Raw genomic sequence first — 16572 nt, 5'->3', positions numbered from 1 at the left:
ATGCCTGCCCAGTCTGTCTGCTATTGCCGCAGTTGCACTGCTGTATGTGGTTATCTTCTCCTCTCCTGTCTCCCCAGGACAGGAGTCACTTTGGAGTGGTACAGGTCCCTGCCGGGGCTGCTTGTAGTGTGTCTTAGCAGGAACTGCTTTGAAGGGATGCTTGCTAAGTGGGGCAGATCCCCCAGAATGCAGGATGTGGTGTACGTTGTGTTGGCAAGATAGGTGGAAGAGTGTTCCTGCTGATTCCTGCAACTGTCTAGCTATCTAGGCTGGGGGTGGGGACAGAGAAATGGATGCCCACTAACTCTTCTGTTCTTAGAGAAATCTCCTAAAGATCTCTGCCCCTCCAGCACACATTCTGAGATTAGTAAATAAATGTCCTTCATGTGTACACCAGGCACTTTTCAAACTGCTGCTTCTATGCCATCTTGGTAGGTTTTTTTTTTTTGGTTTTGCTGGCTCTTTAAGGCCAAGACTCAGTTTCTGATTGCCCTGTGGGCCTCTCACAGCTAAGCCAGATGATTTTTAAAGCACCTGGCATTATGTTCCACTGACTGTAAAAACTCAGAAAGTTAAGCCCCATGACTTCTGAAAGCCTAATATTTTGGGGACTTCTCTTTCCAGTGTAGTTTCCCCCCCCCCCGCCTAAGGTGCCTGGTGTGGGGTCTGCTCCTCTCCCTTTTCCATGCTTATGGTGTTCCTTCCGTTCATGGTTAATCTCGGTGGGATTTTGGTTCCAAACTGTGTCTGTCCCTCCTACCCTTTTCAATGTGGCCTCCCGTCTGCAATAAACTGCAAAGTCTGTTCTGCCAGGGTGTTCTTGTGTTATTTGCACTGATGTGATTATCTAGATGTGTCTGTGGGACCAGGTGAGCTCAGGATCCTCCTATTCTGCCATCTTCCCCAAAATCCCCCACATACTAAACTTTAAAGTTAAATCTCTTACCTGATCCAAGACAATGATTTCGTCTGCATCAACCACTGTTGACAATCTGTGTGCAATGAAAATAGAAGTTCTGTGTTTCACTGCATCCTTCATTGCACTAAGAATAGTCTGCAAGTTTGACAAGAAGAGTAGGAAAAAAAGATCTATTAGGTAAATGCAAATTAAAATAATCATACATTTCTTAAAGGAACATATAAAATGCCAATGAATTTTTTATTTTTTTATTATTTTTTCAGGATTTTATTTATTTATTTAACAGAGAGAGAGAGACAGCAAGAGAGAGAACACAAGCAGGAGGAGTGGGAGAGGGAGAAGCAGGCTTCCCACGGAGCAGGGAGCCTGATGCAGGGCTCAATCCCAGGACCCCAGGATCATGACCTGAGCCGGAGGCAGATGCTTAATGGCTGAGCCACCCAGGCGCCCCTGAATTTTTTATTATATAAACTTTATATCACAATCATATTCGACCTAATCTAGTAATTACTAAGAGGAGAAAACTGATCAAAAAGGGAAGGCAAATATGACATTATCATGGAAAAATTTATCTTTTAGATAGGCAACATTTCTTTAAATTAGAAAGACTCGGAGAGGTGGATATTTCTATACTTAGAAATAAACAAACAATAATGATGAATCCAATGATATCAGGAACATAGCCGGGTATGATGTTTATCTGGCCAATGAGAACAAAAATAAAATGAGATGGGACTCAAGTGATAGGATGTAGAAAATTTCAAATCAATAGAAAGATAGGAGATTCAAAGGGTACAAGAACATTTGCTTTTCATTAGTTCAAACTCAGAGGACTGAAAGGGCAACAAAGACAACTGTGTATGGTAACTTGAACAAACTTCCTTTTCAAAAGTGTTCTGACTTCTTTATCCATCATCAATTGATGTACAGTTGGGCTACTTCCATATCTTGGCTATTGTAAATAATGTTGCTATGCACAAAGGAGTGCACGTATTACTTTGAATTGGTGTTTCTGTATTCTTTCGGTAAATACCCAGTAGCACAATCACTGGATCGTACAGTTCTATCTTTAACTTTCTGAAGAACCTCCATACTGTTCCCCAGAGTGACTACACCAGTTTGCATTCCCATCAACAGGGCACCAATGTTCCTTTTTCTGTACATCCTTGCCAACACCTGTTGTTTCTTGTGTTTTTGATTTTAGCCATTCTGACAGGTATGAGGTGAGATCTCGTAGTTCTGATTTGCATTTCCCTGATGCTGAGTGATGTTGAGCATCTTTTCATGCGTCTGTTTGCCATTTGGATGTATTCTTTGGAGAAATGTCTGTTTATGTTTTCTGCCCATTTTAAAAATTTATTAGAAAGTTTTTATTTAAACATACAATGAAAAATAATTCAGCCATAAAAATAAAAAAAGAATGAAATCCTGCCATTTGCAATGACATGCATGGAGGTAGAGAGTATAATGCTAAGTGAAATATGTTAGTCAGAAAAAAAAATACCATACAATTTCACTCATAAGAATAATTGAAGAGACAAAACAAACAAGAAAAGGAAAAAAGAAAAAATGAGACAGAGACAAATCAAGAAACAGACTCTTAAGTATAGAAAAGAAACGAATGGTTACCAGAGGGGAGATGGGTAGGAGGGCGGATGAAATAGGTAATGGGAATTAAGGAGTACAATTGTTGTGATAAGCACTGAATAATGTATGAAATTGTTGAATCACTATATTGTACAACTGAAACTAATATAACACTCTATGTTAACTATACTGGAACTAAAATAAAATTAAAAAAGAACAAAAACCCTTATATCATAATGAACTAAAAAAAAAAGAAAAACAGCAAGAGGATGGAAATGATTACACAGAGAGCAAAGCTGTCATTTTAGAAGACAGTGTGATAAAGCTGAGAATGAAATGTCTAGCTCCATTTCCCTTTGCCCCAGAAGCAAGGACAGCTTCCTCCCAACACCTCTGGCCTTTCCTGAACACAAGCATTCTACGCAGGGCACACTGAAATGGTGTGGGAATATCTTTGTCAAAATAATTCTGAAGAGTAAGTTTTCAGAATGCTCTTTTTCCTCCAAAATATCCAAGATCTGGAAGAAATAGGCCAACCTCCCCAGTTATAAACAGAGGGAATGACTCTGAGACACCGGCCCTGAATAGCCAACTGAATAAAGAGCAAAAGGAAGGAAATGGGGGGAAAAAGTATTCTGACTTCTTAATTAATTCTGGAAAACACTTTTTATTACAGTACAATTAACAGTGTTATATTAATTTCAGGTGTACAATATAATGATTCAATAATTTTATACATTACTCAGTGCTCATTATGATCAGTGTACTCTTCTTAATCCCCTTTATTTCACCCATCCTCCCACCAACCTCACCTTTGACAACCACCAATTTGTTCTCTGTATTTAAGAATCTGTTTGGAAAACACATTTTTGTTTACTGCCTTTAAAGTGTAAGAGAGTTGTATATATATTCAGCTATACTTAGAAAGCTGGGTCTAAGTATAGCTAGCAAGATGGAAATAGCAATGTGCAGTTGGGCATATACCCAATGGCTCCCTACAGATATTTCTAAACATTGCATTTATTAAAGGAATAAAATTATCAAGAGTAAATGGCTACCCAGTAAGGGAAGACCTTATATTTTACTAAAGCAGACGGAAAATCAAATGCAGGGCCAATTCTAAGAAAAACTGTGATGTTTGTGGGGACTCATCTTCCTTTTCTTAAGAACTTAAGCTCTGACGTCCTACTAAGTGCTATGGACCTTTTAAAAAGGCCCATTAAAATTTACCAAATATTCTGGTAACTCATTCCCTTGGGGGGTTGTCTACTAGCTCTTAATGGGTTATGCTCTGTGATATAATAAAGCTACATGACTCAAATAATGACTGTTAGGACTTTTAATTTGTGGTAAACATGGATAATACATTTGTAAGTATGAAGTTCTCGTAAGCAGATTCCTATTCTGCCTATGAATAGGAGAGGGAGAGAGAGGGGGAAGGGACAGAAGGAGGAGAGGGAGAGAAAGAATCTTAAGCAGGCTCCACGCCCATTGCAGAGCCCTATCCTGGACTCCATCTCACAACACTGAGATCATGACCTGAGCCTAAATCAAGAGTCAGACGCTTAACCGACTGTCACCCAGGTGCCCCAGGGTTCCCTTTAAATATAACAAATCCTTATGCTAAACAAGTCACTTAAATATTAAACTGTTTTAAACATATGGCAGATTGAATAATATGACCTGAAACTTAACGACATATGCAAATATAATGCCATACATGCTGCAAAGCTGAAATTAAGCCTATCCTTCAACACTGGGTTTTTCCTATATATTTGAGTAAAATGTAGATGAATGGAGGTAACTGACAGATAATATCTGCCTATCTTCAGTTCTAGATTAAGGGAATCCATTCATGAAATTATCATTATTAAGACTTTTATATTTAATGCAAAGATGTTGTTATGAAGTCTAATATAGTTGCTGAGTTGTACCACAACATCAAGTGTTACAACTTCTTGGTGCTGCACAGTATTTTTTGTGAAATGAATATAAATTTATACCAGCACCACAGGCTGTGTGTGCCTGACTTGTACTTTAGTGAGTTGCTCCATGATAAGTGAAAGGTTTTCTGGTGTGTACTGTGTCGCAATCACTTACATGACCTATTTTCATGAGTGTTAAGTAGCAATAGCAGAAAAACTAAAACATTCTTCCTTTATCAGCAGATTAGGCAATTCTTACAAGCTTTGCAAGATGTAAGGATAAAATAGTCACAAGGTTCCAAAAGGAGACTTTTGCAAATGGACTTAGCAATGTGATAGTTCAATGCAACCTGGCATTCTTGTTATCAACACTTGCTATATACGGGGACAAAGGGCCAGGTATATTGCCCTACAGTATCTCCTAAAGTTCATTAAAAATACAAAAGAATGTAGCCATTTTACTGAAACTTCCAAGGAGAAAAGTTAAGCATTGAGAATTGAGTTCTGCATTTTCATCGTCATTTACCTCTTCAGTAATTGAATCTAATGATGAGGTGGCTTCATCATAGAGAATGACTGGGGGATCCTTCAAAATGGCTCTTGCAATTGCTACTCTTTGCTTTTCTCCTCCTGGTAAGGAAAATTTAGTTTAAGGAAATATAAAGACATATTTTATGTTTCTAGTATTTCCACTGATCATAACCATGAAGCAATGCGTTCAACGTGTACTTCTACTCTGACCACTGTTCAGTTTACTCAGAAGAGTGTAAGTTCATGTATGATATCCTTTGACAAACTATATACCCTGGAACATAAGTATAACTCTGGATTCTGACTTTGTGGCAGCCGAAGAAAACGAGGAGCAGTAACAGCTTCGATTCCACAATTATTCCTCTCACCGAGAATATGCTCATTACATGTGTTACTTTATATTACTTCCCAATGGACAGCAACCAAAGATAGAAAAATTTCAATATTAGAGAATCAACAAAGCTAAAACCAAATTCAATAACTGAAACCTGGCAATTTGAAGACATGAAACTATGAATATCTACATTTATTTCTTAACAAAAATGTATCATTCAGCCAGTATTCTCCTCAAGGATTCTTTTGACAAATATTATTTTCACAGCACTCTTCAAAGTTAAAGGTGTATACTGGATACCTCTAATTTCACCTTAGTTATTTGCTTTGGGTCTCTAGAATAGCAGAATTTTAAAACAGAAAGGAAACAGAGGCCCAGAAAGGTTTAGTGATTTGCCCAAGATCACAGAGCAACTTCCAGTGGAATCTGGACTAGACCTGACTCCCAGTTCAATGCTCTTCCTATCATAATATGCAGGCCCATATTTGTTCCTAAATATACTCTAGTGAAAATAAAGCAATCTTCCTTTCCTCACTGGTACGCTTAAAGGTCTAAGGTCATCAATCTTAAATAGAACTATAGCTTGAAGTATAGAGGATGATGGTTTGCTGAATATGTCCCCTTTGGCTTCTCTTCTTTTTCCATTATCCATTAATTTATCAATGTCTGAATGTATTTTTCAGTTTCAGTAACCCCTTCAGGAAAAAAGCTCCACTTGTTTATTATCTGGTACACCAAATATTGTTTCAGTTTTATTTTTTCTGCAATTATTATTTTCAACTTGTAAAGATGGCTCTATATATCTAATATTAGTAAGTTTACATTTATACTATTCACATTTTCCCTATTTAATAAGATCAAAATTCTCCTACCAAAGCAGGCATCATGCCAGAACTATCTCTTTATCTACCTAGCAATTCAGTGTCAGAAACCTCCTAAAAGATGTAGTAGATACTCAGAGGAAGGACTAGTTTAGACATGCCTCTCAAATTTCAAGTGGAAACCAACCCAGTTTCAATTCTATTCAATAAAATTTTGGAACTTGGAGAAGAAACATTTGTTTGTTCCCTACCATAAATATTAGCATAGATACTAAATAATACAATGCTCATTTGAAAAGGTCTAGCTGTAGGGCAATGGATATTAGGCAAGAATAAAATTTCTTTAGCTATTTCTACTCCCAAAGGCATGCAGAGAGGGAAAAAAAAATGATTGGAAAATGGCATGTGGCATAGCTATCTGAGGCAGTCTTATGTTGAGAGGCCTACTGTATATTATGTGAAAACTTGGAGATCTTTAGATTAGCCAACTGGACAAATCATCTGGGGGTGGTCTAGTTAGCGGGGCACTACTCCTGTTAAGAGCAATGGTGAAGTACAAAGGGGAACTGGAATGATGCAAGAATCTTATACTACCAGGTGTTAAGCAAAAAACGACTACAAACCAACCTAACTTGAAAACAATCTTTGCCTATTAACATTTTCTAAACCTAAATCAAAACTTTCTAATGGACTGCAAATTCCTTGATGGCAAGTCCATTTATGCTTCATCTTTTTAACTCTCAAATCATTTAGCATGTTAGCCTGTACATAGTATGTACCTAATCAATGTTGTGAATAAATGAAGCCAGTTTGTAATGAAAAGGAATGGGGATTCATTAAAATTCATGCAGAGTATTCTTTTTGCCTCACCTTGATCCCTAATTTATATATTTCCTCCCTAAATTAAACTAGAATAAAGAATAAATGTAAAGGATATAGTGTGTTTATATGAGTTACATTAATACTTTCAGGCATAGATATCATAGTTTTGGAATTCAAAAAATTTTGGGTGAAAAACCATTTTTATGTATCCTCCAAAAAATTCAGTCATTGTAGGATAATTATTAAAACTAGCAATCTCATAATTAAACACTTAAATAGAAATGTACAAGCCCCAAAATTTACTTGACCACTGAACCAACAAGGTCATAAAAATGAAACTGGCTATAATGAAAGTACAGCAGCTAAGTACATCAAGTATAAGGAAGTCTAAAGTACTGAAAACATCCCATAATGATCTAGGAAATTATGATGAGATACACTATTTATTATCAAATTACTTTTCCCTACTCTTACTACTTTCTGAGGTGAATAATGATGTTGGCCTTCCTTTAGTATTAAGATTATGGTTAGTTAATGCTGACCTGAGCATGTGTTAGCAATTTAATTGTAAGCATTTCCAGTTTGCAGCTGCAGGTGCAAAAAAAAAAAAGAGAGAGACCTTCATGACTTGAGAACAGTTATTGCCAACATGTTGAATTATTTACAGTGATGGCTGAGACTGGGACCTTTTTGAAAGTGACTAGATGAGCACTAGGTGTGTACTCTGTCATTACATTTTCTAGAAAATGGCTCTGACAAATTAAAGTTTGAAGGGAGTACACAGGTGGGAGCAGATCTAAAATCTCTGATTACCTGAAAGTTTGAGTCCTCGTTCCCCTACTTGTGTGTCATATCCATGTGGCATTCGGAGAATTGCATCATGGAGTCCAGCTAATTTTGCCACTGCATACACCTCCTCAGGTGAAGCATGGATGTTTCCATATAAGAGGTTGTAGTAAATGGTATTATGGAAGAGGACAGCATCCTGGAGAAGATTTATATATATGTACATATATATGTATGTTCATTATAAAAAGTTCAAACAACTTAGTAAAGACATAAAGGCATAAAGAGTAAAACATGGTAACTCCTTTATCACCCCCTTCATCCCTGCAATCCCATTTCCCTTCCGAGCTCTAATCACCATGAACAATTGTTGAGTATCGGTCCAGACTTTTCTTGATGCATCTATATGCCATATACTTTTTTCTTCAACACAGTGGGATCATACTATACATAGATATTATTTTTATAAATCACTTTTTTCACTTAACATATGCTGGAAACTGCTCACGTCAGTAACAGAATTCTACCTCACTTTTTTAAAGATTTTATTTTTTTGAGAGAGAGGACAAGCAGGGGGAGAGGCAGAGGGAGAGGGAGAAGTAGACTCCCTGTTGAGCTGGGAGCCCGACATGGGGCTCAATCCCAGGACCTGGAGATCGTAAGACAGACCCTTAACCATCTGAGCCACCCAGGCGCCCCCTACCTCACTTTTTTAACAGTTGTCTGGTACTATTTATTTCTCTACTGATAGACATTAATGTAGTTTCCAAATTTTTGCTACTATAAACAATGTTGGAATAAATTATCATTGTATATAGGACTTTGTACACTTGCATATTTCTGTAAGAAGGACTCCTAAGAATAGACTGATGAGTTAAAAGATAAGCATACATCTGGCTCCCTGCCCAGCGAGGAGTCTGCTTCTCCCTCTCCCTCTGCCCCTTCCTCCTCCCCTCCTCATGCTTTCTCTCACCTCTCTCTCTGTCATTTAAATAAAATCTTAAAAAAAGGTAAGCATATACTTATCCTTTGACAGTACTGCCCAACTGTCTTCCAAAATGCTCCAACAGTATACATACTCCAACCCATAGTGTAAGAGGGTGTCAAATCCCCATATCTTCAACAACTCTGCATATTAATAAGTTTCAGTTGTTGCTACTTTTTGGGGTAAAATGTGCTTTCTGTTTAAATTAGCACTTCCCTAATTACTAATGAGGTTGAATATGTTATGTTTCTCAGAAGCTTTTAAATTGGGACACAGAAAACGAGTTTTTTACTTGGACACAGAAAACAAAGGATTTATACACTATAGGTATTTTTTAGAGAAAGGTCACTGCAAGCATTCATTTGATATTTCATTTTATTCTGACATAGCACACTAAAGCTAATTTACTTAAAGTGAACATCCATCTCCTACTTTCCTTTTAGTCTCTGAATGGTTGGAGGGCAACAGTTAGTAAGATGAAATAAAATGGCTCCATTAGTTCACATTAACCAAGATAATTAATTAAGATCTAATTTAACATCACAATCAGCCCCAGTTTCAGATATTACTTCAAATAATATTTTAATCATTTTATACCAACTACTAATATAAAATGTTCTTATATTGAAATGGTACTTAAACCCAATAAACTTAAAGTTCTATAAAAAGAAAATACTTATTTTTAAATATTTTATATTCAAAAAAGAGCTAACAAATGCTACCTGGAAACTTTGAAAATACAAAAAAAAATGGTAAAATAAAAATTTATTAAATAATCCATAATCCTACCATGTATCAATAACTGCTATCAACATTTTGGTTTATTTTCTCCTTTCTTCTCTAGTTACATGTATTCATTTGTATTATAAAATTGGGATGTTATATTTTGCTTGGTATCCTCTTTTTAAGAAACTTTGTATCTGAGTATTTTTCTATGACACTCAATATTCTTTATAAGCAGCATATTTATGAATTGCTATGTGACATTTGATGCTATGGTGATAAATTTAATCATCTACTTATTGTTGGATATTCACACTGTGAATTTCAATTTCTGATATTATAAATAATGGTGTAATGAACATATTTGCATATAAAAATCTGTTCACATCTCTGTTAATTTCCTTACTAAAACTTCCTAGAGGCAGAATTATTGGAATAAAGGGTATCAGTATTTTTCTGGCTCTTGATACATACTGCTAAGTTGCTTGTCAGGAAAACTGTATACTTCCACCAGCCAAACAACACTAGCCATTTTACACAGCCTTGCCCAAACTGGATATTATGAATTCTAAAATCCTTGCTGACAGGTGAAAAATGGTATTCCCTTGTTGATTTAGTTTGCATTGGTAAGCCCTCCAGTGAGGATCAGCATCTTTTCTTTCACTTATTAACCGTGTATATTTTTCCTCAGTGAATAAAATTTTTATTTTCCAAAAGGTCAAGGGTAACTGTTATATAGCCTAAGAGAATGGCAGCAATCTAGTTGAATGGATGAGGACACTGAGCCCTAAGCAGACACAACCCAGAATTCAACTCACTTTATACAGAGGTCAGTGTTTCTCAACACAGACTCTATGGATCACCTTTATCAGAATCATCTAGGAGGCGTATTAAAAAATGCAGGTTCTTGGGCCCCACAGCCCTCCTAAACAAGAACTAAGGTGTGTGAAAGAGTTGGAATTTCATTAATCTCCCTAGGCAATTCATGCACACTAACATTTGAGATTCTCAGTGAAGAGGGAGAACAGCATAGAATGTCAGTTCATTTGGGGATCTTTTATAAGTTACATATCCGTCTGATACCTTTCTTACAGTTGTCTCAAGAACTTAATTCAAATTCTAGGCTGCAACTTGTTCCCAGATCTCTCTATGGGCTTTTAGCATAAGAAAAATTCACATCCTATAAGGCATCTTTGTTGTCTTCTCAGGTTTTGCTCTGAATATATTTTTCCCCCTAAAGTCATTCGACAAATACTTATTAAATACTTACTACAGGTCAGGCACAAAGAGGACAGTGGTAAACAAGGCATACTAACATGGAAGCAGATAGCCAAACTGCTTCACTATGTCAAAAACTGCTCAAAATCACAGTAATAGTTTTCATTTACTGAACAACTATGTGATGGACATTGTGCTTGTGCTTTATAAGATATTATCTCTAATTCATAATAATTCTATCCTGTAAGACAAATGGTTATTATCCTTATTTTAAAGATAAGGAAACTGAGGACCAAGACCATAGAACTTATAAGGGTTAGAGATGGGGTTAGAAACCAGATCTGTTTGTCTTTAGTCTGGGCTCTTTCCTTTATATTATGCTATCTTTCTAAGACTTAAACAAAAATCTTTCCGTCATGCAGATTTTCCATTCACATTTTTTTAGTCTTTTTGGTAACATAATTTAAACTGTAGGGCCTAATGCTTCCTACTTAGTTAGCATATAATGACCGTTTTTTTTTTTCCTTTTTTGGGAGAGAGAACGAGCCTGCACACAAGCAGAACAGGGAGGGGCAGAGGGAGAGAGAGAGAGATAATCCCAAGCAAGCTCTACATGCCCAGCGCAGAGTCCAACGTGGGGCTCGATCTCATGATCCCTGAGATCATGACTTGAGCTGAAATCAAGAGTCAGACACTTAACCGACTGAGCCACCCAGGTGCCCCTATACTGACTCTTTGAATTCAAATTATTCTAACAAAAGATCTACCAATCTAATAAATTTTCCCCAAAATAGGTTTTTTTCTTTTTTTTAAATACCTGAGGTACCACTCCCACTGCCCTCCGAAGGCTTTCCAGGCTCACATCTTGTATATTTTGACCAGCAAGATAAATGTTACCCTTTTGAGGCTCATAGAAGCGAAACAACAGCCTTACTATTGTGCTTTTTCTGAAATTGGAGACAAGGAAAGGTTATTTAGCTCTTATTGGCATTAGGGAACCCCTGTTTTAAACCACTGTAATCATTTTATTATGATAAAGAAAAAATATTGCATTGGGAATCATCAATCAATGATGCAGAATTTTATAAATAACTGAATTACCCACCCTGACCCACTACCTCCTACAATGGCCACTTTCTTTCCTGCAGGGACTTCAAAAGATATTCCACTAAGGACTTTCTGCCCCTCAATGTATTCAAAATGCACATTGTCAAAGGCCACCGAAGCTGTCTGTGGTGTGATCTGAATGGGAGATGCTATTGCTTTGTCCTAGTAGGGAAGAGAAAAAAAGCCATTTTATATACCATGTAGAGTACAGCCATACAGACAATTTTCTAATTCACAGAGAAAAAAAGGGGAAATGGGGAAAGAAGAGGTTTGTAAGTATAGTTAAACCACTTCCAAGCATGCTTTTAAAGATTTGTTTTTTTTCACTCCTAAGGTCAAAAACTGTTTTTGAGCAATTTTGGGGGGCAGGTAGGGGGTTGGTGGGCAGGGGCATAAGGAAGTTGAGGATGTGAGGAAAGACAATCACACATTTTATATCATTTTTAGCAGAAGTAAATCAAGTGCAAGTACAAATAATTCAAGTTAACAAAATGTAGCTTCTAGGTATAATATTTGCTAACACTGTAAGGTTTCTAAACATGGAAGTAAAAAGCTCTAACAACCTCTTAACACATATGATAGCTCCAATTCCTACAAAAAAGAAACCAATTTGCTAACGTGGTGATGTAAATATTCCCTTAGAATAATCTTATTAATGGGAAGATGCCCACATGCTTTTAAAAAGGTACTGAATAGATTACTTACTTTAATTCGAGTGTCTACCTTGAGTAGAGTAAACAAGGTGTTCATATCTATGAGTGCTTGTCTAGTTTCTCTATATACAGTTCCCAGAAAGTTAAGGGGTAATGAAAGTTGAAAAAGCAGTCCATTCACCATTACTAGATCTCCAACGGTAAGGGTACCTTAATATGTAGTTGGCAGAAGGAAAAAAAAGGGGGGGGCAGTTAGATGTTATAAACTTTTCCAGATTAAGATAGATAGTTTATAGTCTATTATTCTGGAATATGCTTCAAAATGCATATAGCTAGCAACTCTTAAGGTCTACTCAAATCTCAAAGCATTTTAATCCATGATTTAGGAATACAGGAATCTTGATATAAGTAGAATGGGAATCGCTCACCCATCACTATACATAATATTAAAAAAAAAAGAATGGTTTAAGGGAAGATAGAAATGGATGGCTAGAGTCTCTCTTTTCTTCCTATGACAGCTGCAAGTTTCTTTGTAATGTGAAATAGAAAAATTTTTAAAAAGTATATATTAAAAAATTGGAGCAAATGAGTAATCATGATTGGGAATGATAAACCATGTATTTAGGTCACAGTGAATGAATAAATCCTGAGTGGGCAGGTTACAGAAAGGAGGCAGAGACATTATTTACTTTTGAAATATTTTTACAAATCAATCTTTCTAGATTAAAATGTAACTAGTAATTGTAAAAAAGAACGTGTTTGCATTTTGATCCTTTGGACTAAACACTAAATTAATTACATTGCTTTCCAGGTCCACAAGAGAAATTAGAAATATTAGATGCTAAAAAAAGAAATTACTCCTGAAAGAATCAGTATGTAGCCCCACAAAATGTATCAAGAGTAGTCCTAATTAATGAGGGAGGTAGTGCTAACTAAACTTGTAGTGTCAAACTAAAGGAAGTTAAAAAAACATTATCATACAATTAAGAAAACACATTCTGATACAAAAAGGAAAGTACTCCAAGGATGTTAAGCACCTTATTGAATATGCTTTATAATAAGACTAATATATACATTCCTTTCATTAATCTTTATTTATAAAGGTTAAGTAAAACATCTATAAATGTAAAAACTGCAGATCCATTACCTGCCACAATTCCCTGACTGGCGAGCACCATAATGGCTGTTAAACCAACACTGAAAATAGCACTTTGACCAAAGTTCAGCATAGCCAGAGTAGAGGTACTTTTCAGTGAAGCAGTCTCATATGTCTTCAGAAATCTATCATATCTTTGTGCTTCATAGTTTTCATTATTAAAATACTACAAAACATAACAAAAATAGTAATTACATGCAAGTACAATTAGAATTTATTCTCTTAAGTGATTAGTATCCTTTTCTTCAGACCTTATGTATGGATACAGTTTTATACAGCATACTCCATTTTAAAAACTGACTTTCAATACATTGGACTATTACTCCTGCAGTTTTCTACAATGAACTATATTTGAAAAGTCCATGAAATTTATCCCATTTTGATGAATGCCTGGTTAATTTAAACCCAGATCTAGAAAAGCTGTTAATGGCAATGCCTGGCTGGCTTAGCTGGTGGATCAGACAACTCTTGATCTTGAGGTTTTGAGTTCAAGCCCCACAGTGGGTGTAGAGATTACTTAAAAACAATAATTTTTTTTTTAAAAAAGCTGTTAATGGCATTTCCTTCACAAAGCCTTCCCCTGATCCTCCAAGACTGAACTGAATGTTCTCGTTGCCCCCGTGGCCATTAAGCCTTCTTATATAGTCACCTGCATACTTACTTTAATTCTCCCAGTTGATGGAGTTAATTCTGGGAGGGCAAGGATTAAATGTTAATCATTTTTTTTTTTACCACCCTCCCCCATCACAAGACCTAGTATAGTGCTTTGGACACAAGAGGCATTCAGTAATATTTGTTAAATGGAAAAATGAACACATAAATAATTAATGAAAAGCACTATGCTAGGTACTCTGATAGAGAGTCAAGAACTTACATGTCAGTGTGATTAGCTTAGTGTTCATTCTGAATCAAGGTGCTACTTATACTCGTCTCACTTATAAATTAATTCAGAAGGTAAAATTCTGATGCTGCCACACAAAAATGGAGGCGGAAAGAGAGGGCAATTGCCAAACAAAGAAAAATAATAAAGTACAATTACTCCCTCATACCTAGATATTCTATCCTAATCTGAAACTCTAACTTAACAGCACCTATTCAATTACATGGCAGAACAAATCTGTGTGCAGTGTGAAAGGCAGGGGAAAGTATAATTAAACATATTACCTTCACAGTTTCATAATTCAGCAGTGAGTCTATGGCAGCATTACCTGCATCATTATCCGCTTTGTTCATTTCTATTCTAAATCTAGTTCTGTAAGACAAAGATGTGCATAGGCATGAAATTTTTGCTATAAAAGCATTACTAATTTCTGAACCTTGCCTGGCTCCTGGGAAATATTTACCTCCACCGTGTAACAGCAACTGTGAATGCTGTGTATGCACCAAGTGTCCCAAGGGTTACCAGTGCAAACTGGGCACCACACCTATAATACTGGAGAAGCCAAAAGAAGAAATGATAAACAGTCATTGTTCTTGCCAAATAGTTTCTAATATACAACAGCAAATATCAAAAGATTTTAATAAAAATATGTTGATAGGAAGTTGTATAAATAAATAATTGTGTGAGGAATCAAATACCTTAGAAAAGCTACTTTTGGTAGCAAGGGAAGAAAGCTAAACACTTGCCACATTGATACTACTGTCAAATGCTGATAAAAAATAATGCAATAAGCATTAAGCATAAGAGGAATAGAGTGTATATATATACTTTTAATTACAAAATATGAAATTGTTTAGAATGTCATAAATGGTGAATAAAAATCTAGATAATCTGAGCATACCAGTCCAAAGTCATATACAAATATCTCTGCCAACAAAAAAATTACAAGCACTAGTTAATGACGTGATCTATGTGTAGAACTGACCAGCTCTTTACAATAACAACATGATAAAGATTTTGGACAGTCCCTTGAAGCTTGTGGCAAAATAATTAAATTAACTGTATAACCCTTCTGATACCACGGAATTTTGCTTTCAAACCATGAGCATTCAATAGCACAACAGCTTTACTACTAAATAACCACTAATGAGAATGTAAGATAAAAGCTTGTTATGAAAAAGGTTTTACTTACCAAAATACCACTGACAAGAGTCACCTCAAACATGATGGGAAGAAGATTAAATACTAAAGCACTCAGGACAAAACTGATACCCCTTGTCCCTCTGTCAATAGCCTTTGATAAAGCTCCTGTCTGTCTACTCAGGTGGAAAGCCAGATCCAGGTTGTGAAGATGAAGAAAGACATTTCTGGCTATTCTTCGGATGGAGTTTTGGGCTACCTTGCCAAATACTGCATTTCGAACTTCATTAAAAAAGGCAGCTCCAGCCCTTGATACACCATCTAACAATACATTCAAAAGAAAAAAATGGGTTGTAAAAACATTAGAATCATAGGAGTGTAAAATGGTAAGTATATAGTAAGAAAGTGTTTATACAATAAATGAATACATCACAGAATACTTGCATTAGTGTTTATAGAATAAATGAATACATCACAGACTACTTACATTAAAAGAAACCTAGAAAGAAAGCATCTAGCCTAGCGAGTACCAATCTTTCCACTACTATGGATCCCTCTCATTGTTATTTTCCTCTATAAATTCCAGATGTTGAAAGATTTTTTCCAACTAAATACTCTTAATAAATAGCAGTCCATATGGCCTCATTGTGGACAAATTTTAATCTACTTCAATTCCCCCAAACAACAAATGATAAAATCAAGGTCCTGAAAAATCAAGTGCCTGGACTAAAGCATGTCCCCATTCAAGTCTCCTGATTCTCATAAAGTGTCCTTTCTAATGCATGAGGGAACAAAGCAACATGTTCTGTTCTTTACAAATGGTAAATTTGTGTCATGGCTATTGACTATAATTTAATAAAACATTAATGCACATATCATTATTTAGTTATTTCCCATTAAACAATTAACAACAACAGAAAGAAAATAACTAGAATTACTGAAAAGCTTATCTGATAAAGAGACTATTAGAGTGGTTGTCAAGAAT

The 16572-nt window shown here is 35.9% G+C and overlaps 1 protein-coding gene across 2 annotated transcripts in view; it reads right to left on the bottom strand.

Moving 5' to 3' along the window:
* Nucleotides 1-16572, bottom strand: part of ABCB7 (ATP binding cassette subfamily B member 7) — a 162139-nt gene that overhangs the window by 24968 nt on the left and 120599 nt on the right. Inside the window, exons 6-15 of one of the 2 annotated variants that reach the window (XM_027607891.1) lie at nucleotides 15640-15908; nucleotides 14911-14999; nucleotides 14732-14819; nucleotides 13559-13733; nucleotides 12464-12621; nucleotides 11757-11920; nucleotides 11469-11598; nucleotides 7753-7924; nucleotides 4958-5061; nucleotides 947-1054 (exon numbers count right to left, since the gene is read on the bottom strand). In XM_027607891.1, the coding sequence (XP_027463692.1) occupies nucleotides 947-1054; nucleotides 4958-5061; nucleotides 7753-7924; nucleotides 11469-11598; nucleotides 11757-11920; nucleotides 12464-12621; nucleotides 13559-13733; nucleotides 14732-14819; nucleotides 14911-14999; nucleotides 15640-15908 (1457 nt within the window). The remainder of the gene's footprint in view (nucleotides 1-946; nucleotides 1055-4957; nucleotides 5062-7752; nucleotides 7925-11468; nucleotides 11599-11756; nucleotides 11921-12463; nucleotides 12622-13558; nucleotides 13734-14731; nucleotides 14820-14910; nucleotides 15000-15639; nucleotides 15909-16572) is intronic. The other variant, XR_003522559.2, reaches the window with a different exon arrangement.

The sequence above is a fragment of the Zalophus californianus genome, chromosome X (genome assembly GCF_009762305.2).
Source record: "Zalophus californianus isolate mZalCal1 chromosome X, mZalCal1.pri.v2, whole genome shotgun sequence".
NCBI lineage: Eukaryota > Metazoa > Chordata > Mammalia > Carnivora > Otariidae > Zalophus > Zalophus californianus.
The sequence above is the reverse complement of the archived record's forward strand: the minus strand, read 5'-3'. Positions and strand labels throughout refer to the sequence as shown.